Source organism: Physeter macrocephalus, chromosome 4 (assembly GCF_002837175.3).
Source record: "Physeter macrocephalus isolate SW-GA chromosome 4, ASM283717v5, whole genome shotgun sequence".
Classification (NCBI taxonomy): Eukaryota; Metazoa; Chordata; class Mammalia; order Artiodactyla; family Physeteridae; genus Physeter; species Physeter macrocephalus.
The window spans coordinates 145,331,196-145,354,765 of NC_041217.1; the positions used below are offsets into that span (position 1 = coordinate 145,331,196).

The window sequence follows — 23,570 nt, forward strand, 5'->3', positions numbered from 1 at the left end:
CCTTTGTGATTAGAAACCTAAAAATCTCTTTATGTTAAAGCACTCAATAATATTACCTAAAACTTCCTTAAGTTCATTCTAAGATATCTATAGCTATCTATATGTATATGGCTTTGACTATATATAAAGATATGTATATATTCCTCACAGGTACAAATAATTATTATATGTAATAATATATATGAATATATACACATATTGTAATAAGTATATATAATTATTCCCAGAGAAAACTGAGGCACAGATTGGTTAAGTTACCTGCCTAGGATTACATAACTATTAAGTAGTAAAGCTGGAATTCAGGAAGTTTGGGATTTGGTAAACCTAGTGATTTAGGAGGTTTAGTTTCAGAATCTGGTGCTTTTAACCCATATAGACTCAACATTCTGTACATTAATCAGAGCTCAACATTGTTTCTTATTACCGTATTCTGAGAAAACATTCTACTTCCTTTTGGAGATTGCTAATAACCTGTCATAATTATTTTATTGAGGCCAACTAGTGGGTTATTTTAGAATTGTTGTGTCTTAATTACATGTTAGAAGAAAAAGGAATGAGAAAGCCTTTTTAAAATTAATATTAAATTATAACCAAATTCACTACAGCGAGTATTTTGTTTATTCTTTTTGGCTCTCTTCCAACTCTTTTAGTTGGTATCAGTAAAAAGAATAACAGTGAGTAATTTCACTTAGTAGAATATTCTGAATACTTATTGGAAGACCCTTATTTAAGATGCAGAAACATTATTCTTTACTAGATGTGTTGAAGCATCAGGTCTGATAATTATTTTTGCAGAGACGGTAAAAAAAGTCTGTTATAACATAGTTTCCCATATTGTGTTCTGTGATCTAAGCAACATTAATCAGTGTTCCAATGAAAGGAGTTTCATTGTTAAATAAGTTTGTGAGGGCAAGGACCTTATGTATTTTGTTCATAGTTGCATTTCTAGTACTAGCACATAGATGCCCAGAAAATATTTGTTAACTGTCTAAATAAAGAATAAACACTTTTTAATAAATAACTGAATGTAATTTGGAAAATACTAATCAAAGGAAAATGAAGCATATGTCATTATCCTAAAAGGTACTTTTTCCTCTTTAATTTCTTTCCCACTTACAGGTTTCTAAGATCCAGCCATCAGTTCCTGAACTTTCACTTGTATTGGATGGCAACTTCATAGAATCAAACCCTGTGCCTAACCCATTGGAAATGGTGAATAATGAAAATCCTCCTTTGTTGATTAACCATTCTGAACACTTTGAGCCATTGCAACCCCAGCTTTATGATGAGAAACACAGCCCAGAAGCTGAAGCTGGAGAGCCTTTCTTGAGAGGGCTACCAAATCAATTAAACCAGGACACTGCTCCTTTGAGACACTGCAAAGTAAGACGGCCATCTACCTGTAAGAAAGGGAACCCGCATATCAGGAGCAGTGTTAAACCATCTTCTTTTAATGGACCATCTCCTGAGGCATCTGAAAAGCTTCAAACAGTTTCTGCTGGAAATGTACACAAAGAAGAGTATCCTGTAAGATCCTCCACATCTAATTCCAGGCAGTCTTCCTTTGCCCCACAGTCCCACCCACACAATTTTGTTTTTTCACCCCATAATTCAGGAAGACCGATGGAATTTCAGATACCTACTCCCCCCCAACCATCTTACTATTCCACAAATGTTTGCAGTTGTTTTCAGCATCATGGCCATATTCAATATAGTCCAATAAATTCTTGGCAAGGAATGAATACAGTAGGATCCATTCAAGACCTCCAGTCTGAAGCCCTTCAAAAACATTCATTATTTCATCCAAGTGGATGTCCAGCTCAGTATCAGAATGCATTCTGTTCCTCAAGTAGTCCTGTAACCTTGAGACCTCAGGGAAACATGGGGGGTTGTTCTTCCCACAGCAATGTAGAACCATCGCCTGTGGCAAGACTACCTCCACACGTGGACTCATGTAACCCATGGCCTTGTGCAGTATGCGTGCACACACCCAAGACTGGGTCAGATAATGGCATGATGGGACTATCTCCGGATGCATATAGGTTCGTCACAGAGCAAGACAGACAGCTGCGACTACTTCAGGCACAGGTTTGCTAGCTTTCTTCTGTTAAATTCTTGCTATTAATAGGGTTTTGAAAAAATAACTGGCAACTCTTCAGTAATTATAGTTTATGGAGTAGAATTGTAGAATGTCAGAACTAGAAGAGACCTTGGAAACTGAATTCTAGTCCCTGTTGTTTTACAGGTAAGTAAAATGAGGATTAGAGGGAAAAAATAATTTACCCAATGACACATTGCTAGTTAGGAGTAGCACTAGGCCTAGAAAGCAAGTCCTCTCTTCTGTCTTGTGCATATCCTAACCTACAACATAATTATATTTTTCTTTCACTTTTTGCCTCTAATGAGAAGTCTGTATAATTTACTAAACTTTATATACAACTAAATATAAAGCCTGCACAATAGGTTCTGATACTCTCTAGTTTGTCAACCCTATAGTGTGTAAACTAACCTTTAGCCAGTGTACCTTTACAGAGTACATGTAGTGCCTCCTCTGTGTATCTATACTAGGCTTGTTCTACTCATTTTATTCTGAAATGCTTCCTTTCTTCAGGCCTTTATGACAAAGTTCTTAGTCTTGTAATTATATCCTTGCACAGTTTAGTCTTTATTGCATTGTGTCTTTTTCTTTCTTTGCTGACACCCTTCTTCCACATACCTACCGCAAACCCCCCACTCCTTCCTTTCCCCCTAGTACCAATGAAAACAACCTGAAATAGATTCTTTCATAGTTTTTTCCATGACCCTATAACTATACTAATATATGTAAAATGGACATATATACATGTGTGATTTGTTTTTAAAAAAATATTTTATAAAATTGGAGTCATAGTGTTTGCATTTTGCAAAAATAAGACAATGACATTTTTCAAATTCTTCTTTAAAATGCTTTAGATAAGACACCCAAGAAAAATTCAGCTTTGCTGTTTTTTTAAACCCAGGTATATCCTCTGAAATTGTAAAATGTAAGTTGGATTTTAACAAATGATTATAAACATTTGGCAGAATTTTTAATGTGGCTAAATATTTCACATTGAAAAGAAAATTTTCTTTCTTTCTTTTTGATCTTGTTTTTTAAAAAAAGATATAGTGGCTAAAAAGGTCTTCTAAGCTATTTAGAAATCTTAGTACTTGGGATTTATATACTTAAAATGTAAATTATAGACTACTGGCTCTGGTGTAGATTATAAGTCATTATACTTGGAGAACACAAAAGATGATGTAGAAAATGCTTCTATGATAAATTCACATAGTATTTTGCTAACGTATTTTTATAAACTTTTTTAAGGTAACATCTTATTTAAATTTTTTTTTAACTTTTTTTTTAAGATGTTTTTGATGTGGACAATTTTTAAAGTCTTTATTGAATTTGTTACAGTATTGCTTCTGTTTTATGTTTTGGTTTTTTGGCCACGAGGCATGTGGGATCTTAGCTCCCCGACCGGGGATCGAACCTGCGCCCCCCTGCATTGGAAGGCAAAGTCTTAACCACTGGACTGCCAGGAAAGTCCCTGTTTAAATTTTTTAAGAGTATCATAACATTTTCAATATACGTTTCTATAGAATTATCTTATTCTGCATAGGATTCCCTTGTTATGTACAAGAAATCGTCTAATTGGTCTCTTATCAATTATTTCAGCAGTTTGAAGTTTCTGCTTTTGCAAACAGTGCAGCAGTGAACACTCTTATACTTGTATCTTCCTGTATATATGCATGTACCACTGTGGCATAGATGTCTAGAAGTAAAATTTTGAAGTCAAAGGGAACACACATTTAAATGTTCAAAGGTACCCAAACTTGCTCCTCTTCTAATATTCAAAGTCTTATTTTGGTGTAGTGGTTAAGAGAGTGGGCTTCTTGGGTTCTAATCCAATTTTGGTGTGACATAAGTTATACAGTCTGGGGCAGGTTACTTTATGTGTCTGACTTAAGTTTTCTCATCCACAAAAGAGGAATATACATAAGTGTATGGAGTTCTAAGGGCTGAATGAGTTACTAGGTAGGGGCCAAGAATAGTGCCTGGCATATAGTGCTCAGTAAATGTTAACTATTATTATTATTTTCATTATTGTTATTATCTCAGTTAATGACATCACTTCTCATCCTGCTGCTCAGGCCAAAATCCTATGCATAAAAACCAAGGCTTTTACTTTTCTAGCTGTATCGTGAACTTAACTATTCTTTACCATCTTTCCTGCTACCACCCTGATTCAAACCATCATTTTCTCTTCTCCATACATGCTGCTTCCAGTACTTTTCCCTCATGTTTTCCTGCAGTTGGAAACATGAGAGCCATCTTTTTAAAGCCCAAGTCAGATCATAGGGATCCTGCTTAAAACACAATGGTTTTCCATTGCAATTAAAATAAAATCAAAATTTCTTACCTTGACCCTCAAGGGGTCAACCCTTTGGGTTCAGCTTCTGTCTCCCTCTCCTCGCTCATCTCTTGCCACTGTCTTCCATGTTGACTACACTGCAGCTGCAGTGGTATGCTTTTTGTTCTTCAAAAACACAAACATCTTTCCACTTTATGTGCTTAAGCTTCTAGTTCCCTTTGCCTGAAACATTCTTCTAATTCTACTAATGGCTAGCTGTTTCTCATCATCATTCTTAATTACGTGTTTTAGTTTTTTGTCTCTAGAGAGCTCTAGGCAGGGAGCTTAAAAGATTCATCATTGTATTTAGCACCTTGAATAGTACTTCACTTAAAACAGTTTTTTAATACATATTTTGTAACTTGAATGAGTGAAAAAGGCCACCAGAAAGGCTATACCAATTTAATACTTCAAAATTTTTCCCAAGTCTCCAATACTGGACATATCTACTCTTAAATTATTATCAGTCTTTATTAATAGAAACTGTTTTGATTTGCATTGTATTATTATAAGTGAGTGATCATTTTATTGTTTATTGGCCATTTGTATTTTCTTTCTATAAAGTCTCTGTGTTATTTACCCATTTTTCTATTAAGTCCTTTTCTAATCAATTTATAAGAGCTTATTGTATATTAAGGAAATTGGTTCTTTATTATCTGTATGTGGTATTTCTTACAGTTTGTCTTAAGTGCTTTGTGTTTTAATCATTTGTACAGAATATTCCAGCTTAGACATAATTAGATTTATCTGTCATTTTCTTTTTGGGTTTTGTATTATGTTTAGAAGAGCCTCTTCCCTTTAAGATCATAAAAAATTTAGTCTTCATTACCAGCACGCCCCCAGAATTATATTTGTTGCTTTATTTTGGTATATGAGATAAAAGATTTTTTTATTTTTAATCCTTAGATGACTGACTCCATATATTTACTGAATAATATATCTTTTTGTTTAATGATTTAGAAATGCATTTTTTATTGTATAATGAAAGTATCATGTGATTGTATCTGTTTCTGTACTGTGTTCCCCATTGATCTGCCTGTCTATTCCAGCACTATTACCATTCAGTTTAATCTCTATAGCTTTATAATAAATTTCTTATCGAGAACTTCCTAGGCAGTCTCTCTAAACCTCACTTTTCTCAGCTGTAAATTGGGAGCAGTGATTGGTATTATATGTAGATTTGATGGTTAAATTAATTTATATGTATATGTATATATATTCACACACACACACACACACACCTGTCTAGATAAAGTGTTTACTGTAGGATGAGGCTATAGTAAACACTCAACAAATTACGATTATTTTGTTTATCTCTTAGTCCTCTCAACTACCTTAGTTTTAGGTAATGTTGAAGCTCATAGTAGCTAAATAGCTTTTCCAAAAGGTAGCAGAGTAGGACTTAAACTTACGTCCTCATGACACTAAAGCCCATGCTCCAAACCACTATAAGTACATATGCCACTTTGTATTATTAATGCAGGTCGTATTGCTACTGATCTCAACAATTATTGATAATACTTACTTTCCTATATTAATAAAGTTAATCTACTAAAGTTAATGAGTTGAACACAGTAGTATATAGGGAAATAGAAAATTACAGTGTTTAAAAAGGGAGGCTTTTCCACTCCTAGGTGTATATCCAGGAGAAATGAAAAAATATGTTCACACAAAAACTTGTATACACATGTTCATAGCAACATTATTTATAATAGCCAAGGATGAAATAATCCAAAGTCCATCAACTGATGAATAGATGAACACAGTGTGACATTATCTATACAATGGAACATTTCAGTCATCAAAAGGAATGAAGTACTGATAGGTACTACAGCACAGATGAACTTTGAGAACGTTATGCTAAGTGAAAGAAGCAAGTTGTAAGGCTGCATATTGTTTGGTTTCATTTATATCAAATGTCCAGAATAGGCAAATCTACAGAGACAGAAAGTAGATTAGTTGCTGCCAAAGGCTAGGTTCTGGGGCCATGGAGAGTGACAGCTAGTGGGTACAGAGATTTTTCGGGGGTTGATGAAAATATTGTAGAGTTGGATGGTGGTGATGGATGTAGACTTTGTGAATATCCTAAAAACCATGGAATTGTATACTTTAAAGGGATATGGTATGTGAATTACATCTCAATTTTAAAAGGAGGAGGGGAAGCTTTTGGTGTTTGAACTTCAGCTTTGCTACTTGTTAGTTATGTGACCTGGGCAAGTAACTTTATTTTTAGTTCCTCAAGTTTTTTTCTGTGTAAAGTATGCTTAATAGTAGTACATTCTTCATGGGGTCATTGTAAAAATCATACATGAGAGCTCTTATTATAGTGACTTGTAAACAGGAAGCACTCAGTGTTAGAGACTGTTATTAATATTTCCAGTTTCAGCATGACCAAATGCGGGCAATTCTGGTTAACTTTTATAAGATGAATCTTGTGTAAAAAATTGTTCAAATTTGGTATATGGAGTTAGAGTATGCCTCCTGTCTTACTTTTGGTTTGTAAGTGAAATAGGAATAAAATGTTTGTTTGAAGTGTTAACATTAAGGCTTTTCTACGTGAGTGTCAATTTATGAATGCTAATCTAAACATCTGTATGTTTTTACTTTTAAATTTATAGGTAGCCCACTTAAGTGCTTAATAACTAATGACAATGATTTTCGACATTGAGTAAGTTTTATGGTATAATCTAGTTTAAATGTGAGAAAATATAGTTAAAAGTCAGTTATTTATAACGGGGGCACTTTGTAATTCATTTTTAAACTCTTATGCCAATTTCGTTGATTACTTCACTGTCAGTGTAAAGTATGTTTTTAATTGATACAGATTCAGCGTTTGTTGGAAGCACAGTCTCTGCAGCCCTGTTCCCCTAAGACAACCACTGTTGAAGACACAGTGCAAGCTGCCAGACAAATGGAGTTGGTTTCCATGGAAGCACAGTCTCCCCCTGCTTTGCACATGAGAAAAAGTGTAAGCATTGCTGTGAGCACAGGTAATTTCATTTTTAAAATTTGTACCTGGTACACATAATGTCAAAACCAAGGTGATGAGAGTATAACTGAAGTCTTTGTGTAATTTTACTCTTTCTGAAAACTATACCTGAAAACAGATTGGAAACCATATAACATAATATATTGTTTGTTTTTGCTGCTTTCTCAAGATGAACCCCCAGTTCTAATGAGAGAAGTCATCTGTGGTTTGAGGGATCAGGGAAGGTTTCATCTATGCAGTGTTATCGATTCTGGGCTTTGAAGGGAATGTAGAATCTTAGTTGGTGGAATTGAGAGATGGCAAACAGATGGTAGAGAAAATAGGGCTCAGTGGGAAAACACAGGGTTCTGAGTTGTCTAGTACTCTACACATTACTATGTCATGGAGAGCCTTTACTGCATATTTCACAAAGCCATGTCTACTTCATTTGGTAAGCAAAATAGAAGGCCTTTATTTTATTTTATTTTTTTTTAATTTATTTATTTTTGGCTGTGTTGGGTCTTCGTTGCAGCACGCGGGCTTTCTCTAGCTTCGGCGAGCGGGGGCTACTCTTCATTGCAGTGTGCAGGCTTCTCATTGCGGTGGCTTCTCTTGTTGTGAAGCATGGGCTCTAGGCATGCCAGCTTCAGTAGTTGTGACACGCGGGCTCAGTAGTTGTGGCGCACAGGCTTAGTTGCTCTGCGGCATGTGGGATCTTCCCAGACCAGGGCTTAAACCCGTGTCCCCTACATTGGCAGGTGGATTCTTAACTACTGCACCACCAGGGAAGTCCCAATATTTGATTTTTAAATACTTGCCTGATATTATGTATGTCTGATACATCTCTAATATAGTATCATAAATATTGTATTTAAGAATCAAAATCAGAGAGCCTGGGGATTTGCATTTTATATATTTTCTCCTGTTTTTCAGAACAGCAGTTTTCAAAACACATATACACCCCAAATCATATTCAGAACCTTGATAGGTAAAACACATCATTTGAGAGCCACACCTCTTGAAGAGGTAGGGCCCAGAATGTCCTCTTTCCCTTTGTACCCCAGTTTTCTCTCTTTTCACCTTTCACTTACCTCTTCATGGCATTTCTAAGAAAATATAATCTGAAAACAGTTCTGGGTAATTGTGTTAAACTAATATAGCTAGTGTTACTTAACAAAGGTTTGTCAGAGAATTATTTTATAAGTGAATGTTTGTTTCAGTATCTGTTAAATCATCTAACGTCTAGGTGCCAGCTTGTTTTGGAATGCGGCAGGTGATGATCAAGAGCCTGAATCTCAGCTGAGACAAGATGATACCAAGATTTCCAGTGAGGACATGAATTTTTCTGTTGATATTAATAATGAAGTCACAAGTACTCCTGGTAGTGCATCTTCATTAAAAGCTGTTGATATTCCCAGTTTTGAAGAGAGCAACATTGCTGTGGAAGAAGAATTTAATCAGCAACTTTCTATGTCCAAGTAAGATATCTTTGATTCAGTATTCATCTTACCTCTTTTTTTCTTTTTAAATTCTAATATTCTTCTGGTACTCTAACTCAGAAACTGTTTGTTTTCTAAAAGTATTTTCATTGGTGTCTTTCCTAATGTGATTCCTATGTAACAGACAATTTTTTTTCTTTTTTGAATTTTCTTTTTTGGCCGCATTTCATGGCATGCAGGATTTTAGTTCCCTGACCAGGGATTGAACCTGTGCCCCCTGCAGTGGAATCGAGGAGTCCTAACCACTGGACCATCAGGGAATTACCTGTAACAGATAATTCTGAGCCTTCTAGAACCATTCCCAGATGTCAGTCATTGGATGTGTAAAACAGTGGCTGAATCAGAACATTTGAAGAAAATTTCAAAAATATGTATGCTCAGGCCTCACTGTAGAGATTCTGATAACACTAGATCCCATTTGGAGCTGGGGTCCTGAATTTTGTAAATTTTTAAACATTTACCATATTGCAATTATAGATGTATAACTAAGTCTTTATTTCTGAGAGATACAACCTGTTACCTGAGATATACTTCAGAATAAGCTGGTGGGGATGAAATGGCTAGGGGTATAGATGAAGTAAGATAGACTGAGTAGGTAATTTTAAAAAGTGATGGTACATAGTGATTTGTTAAACTATTCTCTCTTGTGTCTGAAATTTTTCATTATGAAATTTTCATTAAAAAAAATAAGGATTGTGAAGTAATTTAGATCCTTAGCAAATTTGGAAATAAATTCAACAAATATTCTTTGAGTTTCTGGTATGTGCTGCCACAGAACTAGGCCCTAGAGATTGAGCAGTAGGTCAGACACAGCTCCTGACATCATGGAATTTCCATGTGTTGTAGAGACAAACAGTAACCACATCAGCAGGAAATCATATAATTTCATATAATGACAACTGCCTGAAGAAAATAAACCAGGGTGACCAAGAGGAGTGTAACTGGGATAGTGGCGTGGGAGTGAGGGGGTATTATTAAGTAGGGTCGTGAAAGAAGCCTTCCCTGAGGGGGTAACATTTGAGCAGTGGCTTGAATGATGAGAAGAAGCCAACCATGACAATATCTGGCAAAGAGTGTTCCAGGTGGAGGAAATGGCAAGTGTAGACCCTGAGGTGTGCCTGAGCTTGAGAGTTCCAGAAACAAGCAGGAAAGCCATTGTGGCTGAACTTAGTGACTGAGAGAGCACAGGAAATATGGTCAGAGATACAGGCAGGAACCAAATTATGTAGGGCTTTGTAGGTTGTAGAAAGGAGTTCTGAATTTATTTTGTGTTCATTAGAACCAGGGAGGATTTTAAATGATGGACTGGTATGATCTGATTTTCATTTTTTAAAGGCCATTCTAGCTGTTTTGTGGCAAGTGAACTGATGAGCGTTAAGAGTGGAAGTAGGGAGACTTGTTAATAGACTGAAGACCAAGTGAGGTGAAGGTGCCTTGGAATTGACTGTGGTGGAAGGGATCAGGTGTAGAATAAATGTTAAAGGTAGAGCAATAATGTAGGTTAAAACACTACAGGGTAATATCACAGGAAACAGTTTTAAAAGAGGTGAATTCAGTGGTGGGGGTGGCATGGGGCAGGCAGTTGATTACTTTTTAAAATTATCCTTTTGATAGTATTTGGCATTTTAAATTATTCTGATTATAATAATGATTAAAACAATAAATACACCCCTCCAGTAAACTAGAAATATTTATCTGCTTTGCTCAGTAGAGTATATGTCTTAACCTTACAATTCAATTAAGTACTCATAGTATGTACCACAAGTGTATTAAAAAGATCTGTATATGTGTCTCCCCGACTAGACTGAATTCCTACAGGATAGGGATCCTACTCATTTCTGTATCTTTAGGACTTGACCCAGTGTCTGGTTCCCCATGTTAGCTCCTTCATAAACGTTCAGTGATAGGAAGAGCAATTTGGGGTGAGCCCCAAAATAAGTCCACATTTTATTTGGAATAATTATAGAAACTGAGAACAAAGAGGCATGAACTGTGGTTATCCTTATTTATTCTCCCTAACTTCTGTAAACTGTAAACTATCAGGAATTAGGAGATTTTACCCCTGAAATAGTTTTTAAGTCAGAACTTTAAAAAGTCTCCAATCCAGGGACTTCCCTGACAGTCCACTTGTTAAGACTTTGCCTTCCAATATAGGGAGTGTGGGTTTGATCCCTGGTTGGGGAGCTAAGATCCCACATGCCTCGTGGACAAAAAAACAAAACATAAAACGGAAGCAATGTTGTAACAAATTTAACAAAGACTTTAAAAATGATCCACATCAAAAAAAAAATAAAATCTCCAAGCCATTGTGGTTTTTTTTGTTGTTGTTGTTGTTGTTGTTGTTTTTTCCCCCAGAGTGCAGGCCCAGCGGCCATGGCTCACGGGCCCAGCTGCTCCGCGGCATGTGGGATCCTCCCGGACCAGGGCACGAACCCGTGTCCCCTGCATCGGCAGGCGGACTCTCAACCACTGCGCGCCACCAGGGAAGCCCCGCCATTGTGGTTTTTAACTTAAGAAACAGATCTGAGTTCATTGATAGAATGTAGTTAATTGCTTTTTCAGGGCAATTAACTAACTCTTTTGATTCCAACATATAACAGATGTAAATCTGATCTTTGTTCAGCATAATATATGACTTGGATTAAATAGTATCTCCAGTGTTGTATATGGTGGTTTTGGTGCTTCTTTAGGAGATTCTTCCCAAACATCTGGTCTGATTCATGCTGTGGTTCCCAGTGGTAAGTATTCATACATGGCACCTGGCCACCTGGGTTCCCTGCCCCCTTTGGATGTCTTGCTGAATCAGTCTAATGTTAAAGCAGTTTGTGAAAAATAAATTTTTTGGCTTGCAGCATATATGGCAATTGGTTGCTTTTTCCCAGGGAAGAGTGGTAGATGATATTTCTTTTGACACAAGCTTGCTTTTTTTTTTTAAGAAGTCGTGCTTTGGACATACCTACTAATACTTGCCATATTAGAATCATCTTTAAACAATTTTTTTTAATTTGAAATCTTTAATATTTCGGTTCTTGTCTTCTTTTTTAGCTTTTATTTTTGTTTGGTAGGTTAGACACCAAGACACATATTTTTAAATTCTTGAAAGTGCAATATAGTAGAGTGATTAAGAGCATGGTGCCAAACTGCCTGGATTTGAATCACAGCAGTGTGACCATGGGCAGGTCTCATAATGTCTGGATGACTCTGTTTTCCTGTGTATAAATGGAGACAGTGAAAGTAGTACCTATTTCAGCATTGTTGTAAAGATTAGATGAGTTAATGTATTTAAAGCACATAGAATAGTACCAGAATTAGTACCTAATTATTGTCATCATTTAGCTAAAGGTAGAATAAGGCAAACTCAGTAAGTGACATGGACTCTCCTTAAAAATAAAGTGCTTTTGCAAATGTTTTCATGATAAAAATCCTGCTCAGTACAAGTACTTTCCCAAAAAGCCATAAAATCTCTAAAGGCTGGATTTCTGCCTCTACATTTGAGTTTTGGTATTTTCACTAATGTGAAATTAGTTAACATGGTTGAAGATGAAGGTTCAATGTGATATTTAGGAAGCAAGGGGATAGCAGCAGGAGATGAAGAGAACTAGCAATTACCGACCACCCACTATGTTTATCTGGTACTATGCTAGGTACTTTGTATCTCCTTTAATCCTGTCTCATGTTTTTCAACCCAGGGAGGTGGGTATCATTTTTCCCATTTGATGAATGAGGAAACTGAGGCCCAGAGAGATTAAGAAATTTGCCCCAGACACAATGAACAAACTATATTATAAATGAGAATATATGTGACCTAAGAGATAAAAGGAAGTGCTAATGGAGGTTGAAAGAAGCAAGAGGACATACCCAGTTAAGGTTTTAGAACATCATAGAGGAAGCAAAGTTTTAAAATGTCCCTCGAACAGTAGATAGGATTTTGATGAGAGTGTGCCAATTTAAAGGCATTAGAACAGTAAGTCTTGGCTCAGTGGCACTTGAAAATACAGGTAAATTTGGGCCCTTCACCAATTCAGAATCTCTGAAGGGAGAAGTCCAAACAGTTGTATTTTTTAAAACTTTACAAGTGATATTGATGTGTAGCCAAGATTGAGAACTGTTCTGTTGTAGACAAAATTTATGGGCAGAATTCAGAGTACTGTTAGTAATCCAGTTTGTTCAGAATATAAAATAAAACAGGAGGCATTGAAAGAGATTGGCTGAAAAGCCAAGTTGACTACCAAATTTCAGAGAGCTTTGACTGACAGTGTAAGGAATTGTGTTTAATAAACCTTTTAAGGTTTTTGCTTGTTTTTTTGTTGTTGTTGTAAAACAAAATAACATAGAATTTACCATCTTAACCATTTGTATACAGACTATCAAGATGAAATGCTTATCTAGTATTGCTAAGAGCTGACGGTACAAACCAGAAGGCTGCCGAGTCTTACCCCGTTCTCCCAAAGTTACTGCACTTCAAATATACATTAAAGATACCTTGATAACTAACACTTACTTAATATATGTCCTTTCAAGCAGCTCTTCTCCACTTGTGAGAAAAGAACCGGATGTGCCTGTATTCTTTCCAAATCCTCTGCTGGCAGAGAGTGTAAGCATGTGCTTCCAAAGTGGACCAACAGAGGGTGCCACTAATAGCTCTGTAACATCAGGGGAACCCAAAACTGAGCAAGTAATGCAACCCTTGCCTCATCAACCATCAGATAACCAGAAACTATTCCAGGATGTGTTGGTAAGAAAATGTAAAGCATTTCATCTTTTGTGAGATGGTTATTTAGTCTAGGGTATGGGAGTTAAGCCTTTCCTATCCTTAAACTGATTGGGACCTTGATATAAAAAGATTTTCCCCAAATTAATGATATATCACTTATTTCTTTTAGCTTTTCATAAATTATGATAACTAAATTCAGTAACTCATTGTAAGCATGCCAGTCATCAGATACTTAGATAGCCAGAAAAAAAAGTCTTATTTTTAAAATATGTTGACATTATGCCAAATTCAAACTAAAGTTAGTACCAGAAAAATAAGCGAGAGTTTGCAGGAAGCTTGAAAATTGGAAAGTAGTAGAATATTTATGATAATATTTACTGACTTTAGTTCAGATAAGCAGATTTTTATTGAATACTTAGCTTAGTCTAAGAAAATGAACTAAGTGGATAATATACAGATGAATATGACCGTCTCTGCCTTTGAAAACCTAGGGGAAATAGCCCATGGATACCAGTAACAAATAACTATAGGACAGGCTGAGAAGTGCTGTAAGCAAAGGCAACACACAATAAAAAGGGGTAATTCTGGTTGGAGGAAGTAGTCATCTTGGAAAAGCTAGAATGTGAACTGGGACTTGAAGGTCAAATGACCATGGCTGTCACTTACCAATTGTAGACTTTGGAACATTTGACTTCTCCATTTATAATTGAAGGCTAATTAAACATACTTCATAGGGCCCTAAGTATTCATGAGTTAACACATATTTGTTATTTGCCTGCTAGGTCCTAGACTGGTGCTAGCAGCCATGTGCTCAAGAGAATGAAATATGATTTAATGTCAGGAAGGCAGAGATAGGATCACAGGTCATTCTCATTCAAACCGAGAAAAGAGAGGAGTCAAATTCTCAAAGTAACATAAAGATCAAACTTATAACTCTGAAACATTATCATTTTTCAAATGAAGGCATGATTTTAAACTTTTGTTTATAAAGAATTTACTATAAATCCTTAAAAATACTTGAAATATTACTCAAATGATTTTAAATCTTTTGGTTTTAAAATGAACAAGTTCTAAATAAACATTCTAAGTTTTCTCTAGGATCTGATGAAATCATTCATTCATTAGGATGGGCTTCTTTTATAAAAACTCCATAAAACTTGGCAAATGTATTTGATATTTTGTAGAATTTAGCAGGATAATGTTTTGCTCTTCTCTGGCATTACTTACCACTATTATTTGCATTTTTGTTTCCTAAGACTGTTAATAGTGAATTTTCAAATATGTCCTTTTTCTTTTTTCATCAGGGTCAAAGGAACCACCTATTGAATAACTCCCACAAGGAAACTGAGCAGCCATCTACCAAAGCAGTAATTATCAGTCACGAATGCACCAGAATGCAGAATGTTTACCATACTAAAAAAAAAAAACATGATTCAGGACCGGTGGACAAAGATTGTGTTCTTAATGCAACCCTTAAGCAACTAAGAAGCCTTGGAGTAAAAATTGATTCTCCTACTAAAGTGAAGAAAAATGTACATAAAGTGGATCATGCCAGGTAAGTTTAAAATTTGTTTTAAAAGATAAAGAAAAATTTAAATATATTGCAGCTGTCTCATGAAAAAAGGTATAAGCTTGCCACTCAATTCAATTGGCTTATCCTTTTTTCAGGGTCTACTATATGATGACTATAAGAGATCGTTTCTACCCTTTAGATTTTTCTAGTAGAGGAGAAGGTTATATACCTAAGTAATTTGAGGGATATTGGGGGATATCTCCTGGGTAAAGATGCCAACAAAATGCTCTGGGAGTCTTATAGAAAGAGAAATGAGCTTTTGCTCATTTTTGATGTCTGGAAAAGTTTTCCTTGAGGTGATGGGGTCTGTGCCAGCTACTGGATGTACAGTTAATGCAGTTGGGCCATCTAAAAGACAAAAACATTCCTTTTTGTGGGACTCCCCTGGTGGCGCAGTGGTTAAGAATCCGCCTGCCAATTCAGAGGACACGGGTTCGAGCCCTGGACCGAGAAGATCCTACATGCTGCAGAGCAACTAAGCCCGTGCACCACAACTACTGAGCCTGTGCTCTAGAGCCCGCGAGCCACAACTACTGAGCCTGTGTGCTACAACTACCGAAGCCTGCACGCCTAGAGCCCATGCTCTGCAACAAGAGAAGCCACTGCAATGAGAAGCCCATGCACCGCAACGAAGAGTAGCCCCCACTCACCGCAACTAGAGAGAAAGCCTACACGCAGCAACGAAGATCCAACGCAGCCAAAAATAAATAAATTTTTTAAAAAGATTATCTCCTTTTAAAAAAAAATTCCTTTTTGTAGAAATGTGTTTTGAAGAATATAGTTATATGAACCTTACTTATTGCTCACCAGTTCCAACTGGCCATGTTCTTCTGTTTAGATTCCTCTTCATCAAAGATCACCTCAACACATACTTGTTTTTAAAGAGGATAAAATCTGGAAATTATGTTATTAAGGCTAGTGTGCTTTCTATTAATTATTATTATTATTATTATTATTTTTTTTTTTTTTTGCGTTACGCGGGCCTCTCATTGATGTGGTCTCTCCCGTTGCGGAGCACAGGCTCCGGACGCACAGGCTTAGCAGCCATGGCTTACGGGCCCAGCCGCTCCGCGGCATGTGGGATCTTCCCAGACCGGGGCACGAACCCGCGTCCGCTGCATCGGCAGGCGGACTCTCAGCCACTGCGCCACCAGGGAAGCCCCTATTAATTATTTTTGATGTCATTTTCTAGTTACAAAAGTAATACAATTTCATGATTTAAAAAATATCAAATAACATGCAAGAATATCAGATAGAATGCAAAAGCCCCCACTTCCCAAACTCCTCATTCTGACTCCTAGGTTATTTCTTTTAACTGTTTCTTTGGTATTCTTCTAGAAATGCTCTAGGCATGTTCAAGTATGTATCTGTGTGATAAGTGTTGCAGTTTGGGTTTTTTGCTTAACGTTGTATCTTAGATACTTTTCTTTATAGGTATATGCAGTTCTTTCTCATGCATTTAAACAGCTGCATAATATTCTGTTGTGCCCATGTACTATAATATAGTGAACCTGAGTTCTCTATTAATGGACCTTTAGGCTGAATCTCTTATCTCAAACAATGCTAAGTGAACATCATTCTACATGTACTTGTACAAGTGTCTTTGTAGGATAAATTCCTGGAAATAGGCAGGATCAAAGGATATGTGCATCTGAAATTTTGATAGATGTTGCCATTGCCCACCAATAGTTTTACTAGTTTATATGCCTACCACCAGTGTAGGAATGAGTCTAGCATTTTTGAAGGTTTTATTTCAGTACTCTTGGGATAGAGGCTATATACACCTGTTAGAATGCATAAATCACCCTGCTATCTGTGTGGAACCCTTACGTTTTGGTACAGCTGCCTGTAGGGAATAGTTTTTAAGTAATGTATTTCTTCATAGTGGCCACCCTGTTTTAATGTCTTAAGTGTGAAACGTTGAAATGAATAAATTTTCAGTATATAATGAACTTGATTCTGTTTTTAAATGCCTATAATGAAATGGAAAGTAAAGCCTTTTTGATGTATCAGTGTGGAGTAGTCAGATTCTTCTGCTCTTTATTTAAATGACAGTTTATATTATGAATTTATGCTATAAAAATAATACATGCTCAGGGTTGAAATTTTACAAAGTGAAGAAAATGTCATCTGAACTAGTAACACCCAAAGAAAATTAGGAAACATAGTTGCTGTTTTACTATATATATAATTTGGTTTATTTTTCTTTACTTACCATTACAAAATAGACATTTTCATTTAATATTTTGGGCTGTTCCCATTTTTAAAATTCAGTTACCTATATGAGTTGAAAAATCCATAGATATACATTCATAGATAGGATTTTAGTTTCATGTAAGGTGATTTTCTCAAGGAAGTAAAAGCTGATGTGAAAAAAATTGTTTTCAGTTCAAAACAATATATTAAATTAATCATTTCCATAGAGGGGTAAACTGGCTAAAATTTTACAATAACATAGCTATATCTTCACATGAAAACATTTTTTTAAAAAGCTTTATGTTATAAATTATGTAAAATATTGTAGAGCTTTGGAAATAGAGTTTGATATTTGTTTTGTTTCCATTGTCAAAGTAATATAAGTTTATTTTGGAAACCTTGGAAAATTTAGAAAAGTAGACAAGAAAAAAAAACCCATATTCAGGGGAATTCCCTTGTGGTCCAGTGGTTAATACTATGTGCTTTCCCTGCTGAGGACCTGGGTTCGATCCCTGGTCAGTGAACTAAGATCCCACAAGCCACGAGGCCAAAAAAACCAGAACAAAACATTCATGCCAACCAACTTCACTTATTATTAAAAATTTTGCTTTTGTATTTCCTTTTATTTTTCTAAAATAATTTTAACAGCAACCATTTATTGAGTGCTCATAATGTATGAGGAACTGTGCTGAAGTTTTATGCAACATTATTTCAGTTAATCCTTGCAATAATCTATGTGATAGATACTATTATTATACATGTGTTATAGATGAGGAAATTAAGTACCAGTTTACTCAAGACCCCACACCTGTAATTTTAAACCTAGTTTTTTTAGTATAATTTCCTACCACTCTCTACCAAATTCCAGTTTACCCATCTTTGGTATTTGCAAAGTTCCTTGCTGTTAGTTTTTATCTTTCTGCTTGCCAGAATCCTTATCCTTCAAAGCTGAACTCAGATATCACCTCCTTTGTCAATGTTTCTGGGACCCCTCACCAGAATATTGATGTTTTGTACTCTCAGAGAACCTTGTTTCTAATAAATGATATAGCATGATAGCCTTTCCAGCAAGATTGTGAGTTTTATCTATCTGTGAATCCTCATTGCCTCTACCACACTTGGTGGGTCTTCATGGATTGATAAAGGAAGGAAATTCAAACTACTCGGGTCATCACTGAAGTTTACAATGAATGCCTTATTTTTATAAGTACCTCTGTAATACTTATTGTCAGTATTTATGGCCTTGTGTTGTTATCTTGGTATATATATTGGTATAATATAGCTGGTGTGCTAAAAGTTCATAAGGCAGTTGTTTAGAATTTAAGACATATTTTTCCTATAGAAATAGTGTATAAATTGTAGTTTGGTATTCCAGAAAAGTAATCTTTATAATCCTTGTAATGCCTGTTGTTGTTCTAGTTCTATAAACCAGCTACCTTTGTCATTGTACCTGTGTGAAAACTTATTTCACATTCCAGTTCTGGACTGCAGGAGCATATCTTCCAGACAGAAGAGTAGCTGAGACAGGGGAAGGAAGATTTCCTTTCGACTTTCCTGTTCCATAACACTGCAGGTTAAGAAGGTCCAAAAACAGGAAAACAATGAAAGAAGGTCCCAGACTTACCTAGAAATTGTAGGGAAGATGGAGGACTGGCAGCAGCCTCTACAGGCATATTCCCAGTTGGAGTGACCTTTTGAATTCAAAACAGATCCTTAGCAGTCTCTCTAGTTATTTCCTTGCTCTCTACTTGAAAATGGTATGTTTTCTCTAGTTGAAAACCCTATGTAGGATAAGTAGGGTAACTAACCGGGATTCAAACAGGACAATAGTCAGGGTTGGTTTTCATCTTTAAGTAAGTTGGAATAATTCCCTGAATTGTTGGCATGTGACTCTCATATTTAAACATAAATGGACTCTCATCATCCTTTTGTGACTGCATATCTAATGAGATTCTAATATAGTATATCTGTGATCAAGGCTTTTAGGATTTGATCAGTGGAATGGCCTACTTTTGCTTTTCATCTTAATTACCCTAGTGTTTATATGCATTTGTTCTGAGTATTATTGATTTGTTTTGTTTTCAAAGTAATGGTGTTTCCTCCAGACCCCAAATCGAAACTAGCTAGCTGTGTTAGACAATGAAACTTGAAGAACCTTTTGAACTGATATTGATTGTTTTCATGAATTTCTATAGATCTTTTAACCATTCTATAAAAGATCTATTATTACTCAGCCGTTAAAAAAAAGAATGAAATAATGCCATTTGTAGCAACATGGATGGACTTAGAGGTTATCATATTAAGTGAAGTAAGACAGAGAAAAACAAATATCGTATGATGTCACCTATATGTGGAATCTTAAAAAAATGATAGAAATGAACTTACTTATAAAACAGAAATAGACTCACAGACATAGAAAATAAACTTATGGTTACCAAAGGGGATGGGGGGAGGAGATAAATTAGGAGTTTAGGATTAACGTCTGCATATAAAATAGATAAACAAGGACCTACTGTACAGCTCAGGGAACTATATTCATTATCTTTTGATAACCTGTAATGGAAAAGACTCTGAAAAAGAATATATATATAAATAACTGAATCACTTTGCTGTACACCTGAAACTAACATAACGTAAATTAGCTATACTTCAATTTTTTTAAATGGTTTAAAAAAGAAGATCTAATTCATATTAGATCTACTTTTTCTTAATATTTAACATTTTGAATTAGAAGTTTTTATTTGCCTTTTCATATTATTTACATTACTGTTATCTATAGATATATATTTTTCATATGTACAAGTCTGATTTAATATGCAAATTGCTTATAATTTTGAGGAAATAGGCAAAGAAAGTAGAAAAATGACTTTATATTCAGAAGATATTAGCACTATGAATATATCATAAAAGAATAATATCTAGATAGATTGGTACTATCTCTTCCATCTTATTAAGACAGTCTCCAAAGCAGTAAATACCAAGAAGGTTGAGGAAGAATTCCAAGGTAGTTATAAAGAACAGCATTATTAAGCACATTCTTCCATTGTTTGGTAATGACATCACTGGTTTTAGGGGATATTGATGGTTGAAAATAGTTTCTTCAAAATTTCAGGTACTTGTGAGAATAAAAATACCTGATAGTTGTTTGGGTTTTGTGGGGGTAGGGATGCAGGCAGTGGCTGGCATGTATAAAACAGTTGAATTTCTTCGTTGGATGGTATGGAAAGTCATAGCATATTCTTTGACTAGAATATAATAATAATATATTGTATATTATATATATAATATAATAGTACACAGAGGACTCTGATTTTTAGGGAATAGAAAAACTCTGATAGCAAAATACAAACTGCTGAATACAGTATAGTGAAACAGTGGTTATAGAGCCCCAGAGAGTAAGGCAGACCTGGGCTCAGCTTGCCAGTTACTAGCTGTTCAACTTAGGGAAATTAGTTAAAATCTCTATTCCTTAGTTTTCTCAACTGTAAAATAAAGAAAATAATTCCTATTTTATTCTTTCAGTAAATATTTATTGAATGCCTACCCTGTGCCAGGCACTGTTCCAGGCACCAAGGATACTGCAGTGGTGGGGGAAAGAGACAAAAAATCCCTTGCCCTCATGGATTTTCATGAGAGAGCTAGACAATAAATAAGAAATGTGAGTTAGATATATAGGTAGCCATAAGTTCCGAGGAGAAAACAGAAAAGTAGGGGAAGGGAAATGTGAATTGTTGTAATGGAGAATAAAGTTGAAATACATGACAGGGACAACCTCCCAGAGAAGGGTTTCTGCAAGGATTAAATGAGGCACTGAATGTTTAGCAGAGTGCCTGGCACATAATAAGACATCAATAAAAATTAGCAGCTACTATTGTATATGTGATATACAGGAAAAGGCAAGTCAATTGATTACTGTTAATGAGATAAACCAACCAAAGTGAGTGAGGATTATATCTAACAAAAGAAAATTGGTGTATACACACACACATGCACACATGTCCATATCCAGAGACTGGTTGATATTTTTCATTCATTACAAATGGAATCTCTTCAACTATGAACAATGTAATATTCTGAGCTACTCACCAAATCTTGTAATGTTATATTATCAGATGTGTTTTCTGTTTGATTTTATTTTTGTTTTACTTTACCAATATTAAAAAGCTTTACATTTGGGGGTCTTATATTTGGTCTTGAAACCATAACTGATATAAATTTAGGAAAATTAATTTGTGTTCCACTTTCAGTCTTTGCATCATGGATTACCTTCTAGGTTATCATAGTTACCCCTTGAATGTATCTGGATCATCAAGACTTAGATGTCTGAGCTCTCAGATAAAAAGCACCATCAAGCTTAAAGCTGAAGACTTACTGTTACCTTCATAGAATGGAACATATTTACAATTACACTGTTTAGTACTCAATAAGATAAATGATGGCCTGCTCTGCTCTGTCTTTCAGTGTGTTGGCATGCATCAGCCCTGAAGCAGTGATCTCTGGATTAAACTGCATGTCATTTGCTAATGTTGGCATGAGTGGCTTAAGCCCCAACGGTGTGGATTTGAGCATGGAGGCAAATGCTATAGCTCTGAAATATTTAAATGAAAATCAGCTGTCACAACTGTCTCTCACTAGATCAAACCAAAAAAACTGTGACTCATCTTTTAGTCTTGTACATATTAATACAGACAGAAACACAGTGGGCCTTAGTTTAATTTCACCAAACAACATGTCATTTGCAACCAAAAAATACATGAAGAGATATGGACTGATTCAAAGCAGTGACAATAGTGAAGATGAAGAGGAGCCTCCAAACAATACAGATACCAAGAGTGAACATTTAGTGAATCAAAACCTTACATGCATAGCTGAACAACTTGATTGTCAGAAAGAGCCTTCTAGGAATGCTTGTGAGATAACTACTTGTTGTAACTATGACTCCATGGGCACCCACACAGATATGCCAGTATTGAGAAATATTACAAATGAAGTTGTTCAGCCAAAAGCAACACCACAGTTGAATGAAAACCCAGATTTCTTATTAAAGAACCTTAAATCAAGTCCTGCAGTGAACCTCCGAACTGGAAAAGCAGAGTTCACCCAACATCCTGAGAAAGAAAATGTAAGGGATACTCCGATTTTTCCTGAAAGTTTGAAACCTTCTGATACTTTAAAGCAAATGAATAGTATGAATTCAGTAGGCACCTTCTTAGATGTGAAGCGTCTCAGACAGTTGCCAAAATTATTTTAAACTTTTAATTCCCCCGCCCTCCTGATATGAGAATGGGATGTCTCCTGAAGATACTTATGGAAGCCAGAGCCTTTGATAGTTTTGGAATTCCTAGTCATTCTAGGGATCACTCTGTTTCTTGGTAGCAGCTGATGGCAAAGAGCTGAACAAGTGACCTGATTGTCTATGAGATGGCTGGCTATTAGGAGGGCTAAGTGCCCTTTGTTCAAATAGTGGCGTTCAGCATCACTGGATTTTTTTTTTTTTAAACAAATCCTGAGATCAGTTATTTCAACAAATTTAGATAAGCAGATGCTATCCAACTATGAATCTGAATTGCTCTTTTATACTGTACATTTTGAAAAGTAAGTCTGTTTTCCTAGCATTTTGCATCTACCCAGTATCACCAAAAGAATATAAAGTTATCATGACCCTGAGTAAATTAGCTAAATCAACCCTTATTGAATTTAAGGGGAAAGTTTTATTTTTAAAAGTAACTTAAGATCTTTTATACAAGGAGTATAGATGTTGTCTTAAGATGCATATTTGTTAAATACTGTGGAAGTAAAACTTTTGCACTCTTGTGGGTTGATGTGAATGTAACATTTTCAACATATAGCAGTAGCTATCACATAATAAAATTATTGAGTGAGTATGAGTATGTTTTATAAACTTTGTGAGTTTTTCAGATGTTTTAATATTTTTTAATGGAACTTAATAAAAATGTCTAGATTGACTGCTTTCCTTCGTCCTCTGCTGTAGCATATCCTTCTCCACTTTAAAAAAAAAACTTTTTAGACTCCCCCAGAATTACAAAAATGATAACAGAGAGTTCAGGTGTACCCTTTATCCAGCAATCCCCAATGATAATATCTTATATAACCATAGTAAATGATCAAAACCAAGCAATTGACATTGGGTACAATATTAGTAACTAAACCACAGACTTCAGGTTTC

General features: G+C 35.5%; 1 protein-coding gene across 7 annotated transcripts in view; it reads left to right on the forward strand.

Annotated features, from left to right (window-relative positions):
- STIL (STIL centriolar assembly protein) overlaps nt 1-23,193 on the forward strand; it is a 63,474-nt gene extending 40,281 nt beyond the window's left edge. For 4 of the 7 annotated variants that reach the window (XM_055084638.1, XM_055084637.1, XM_055084642.1 and 1 more), the window contains 7 exons: nt 1,120-2,088; nt 7,258-7,423; nt 8,648-8,879; nt 11,591-11,638; nt 13,422-13,635; nt 14,919-15,169; nt 21,845-23,193. In XM_055084638.1, the coding sequence (XP_054940613.1) occupies nt 1,120-2,088; nt 7,258-7,423; nt 8,648-8,879; nt 11,591-11,638; nt 13,422-13,635; nt 14,919-15,169; nt 21,845-22,634 (2,670 nt within the window). In that variant the 3' untranslated portion in view covers nt 22,635-23,193. Of the gene's footprint in view, nt 1-1,119; nt 2,089-7,257; nt 7,424-8,647; nt 8,880-11,590; nt 11,639-13,421; nt 13,636-14,918; nt 15,170-15,583; nt 16,045-21,844 lie in introns of those variants that run through there. The other 3 variants (XM_055084643.1, XM_028489413.2, XM_055084640.1) reach the window with 3 other exon arrangements.
- The last annotated feature ends 377 nt before the right edge of the window (nt 23,194-23,570 follow it).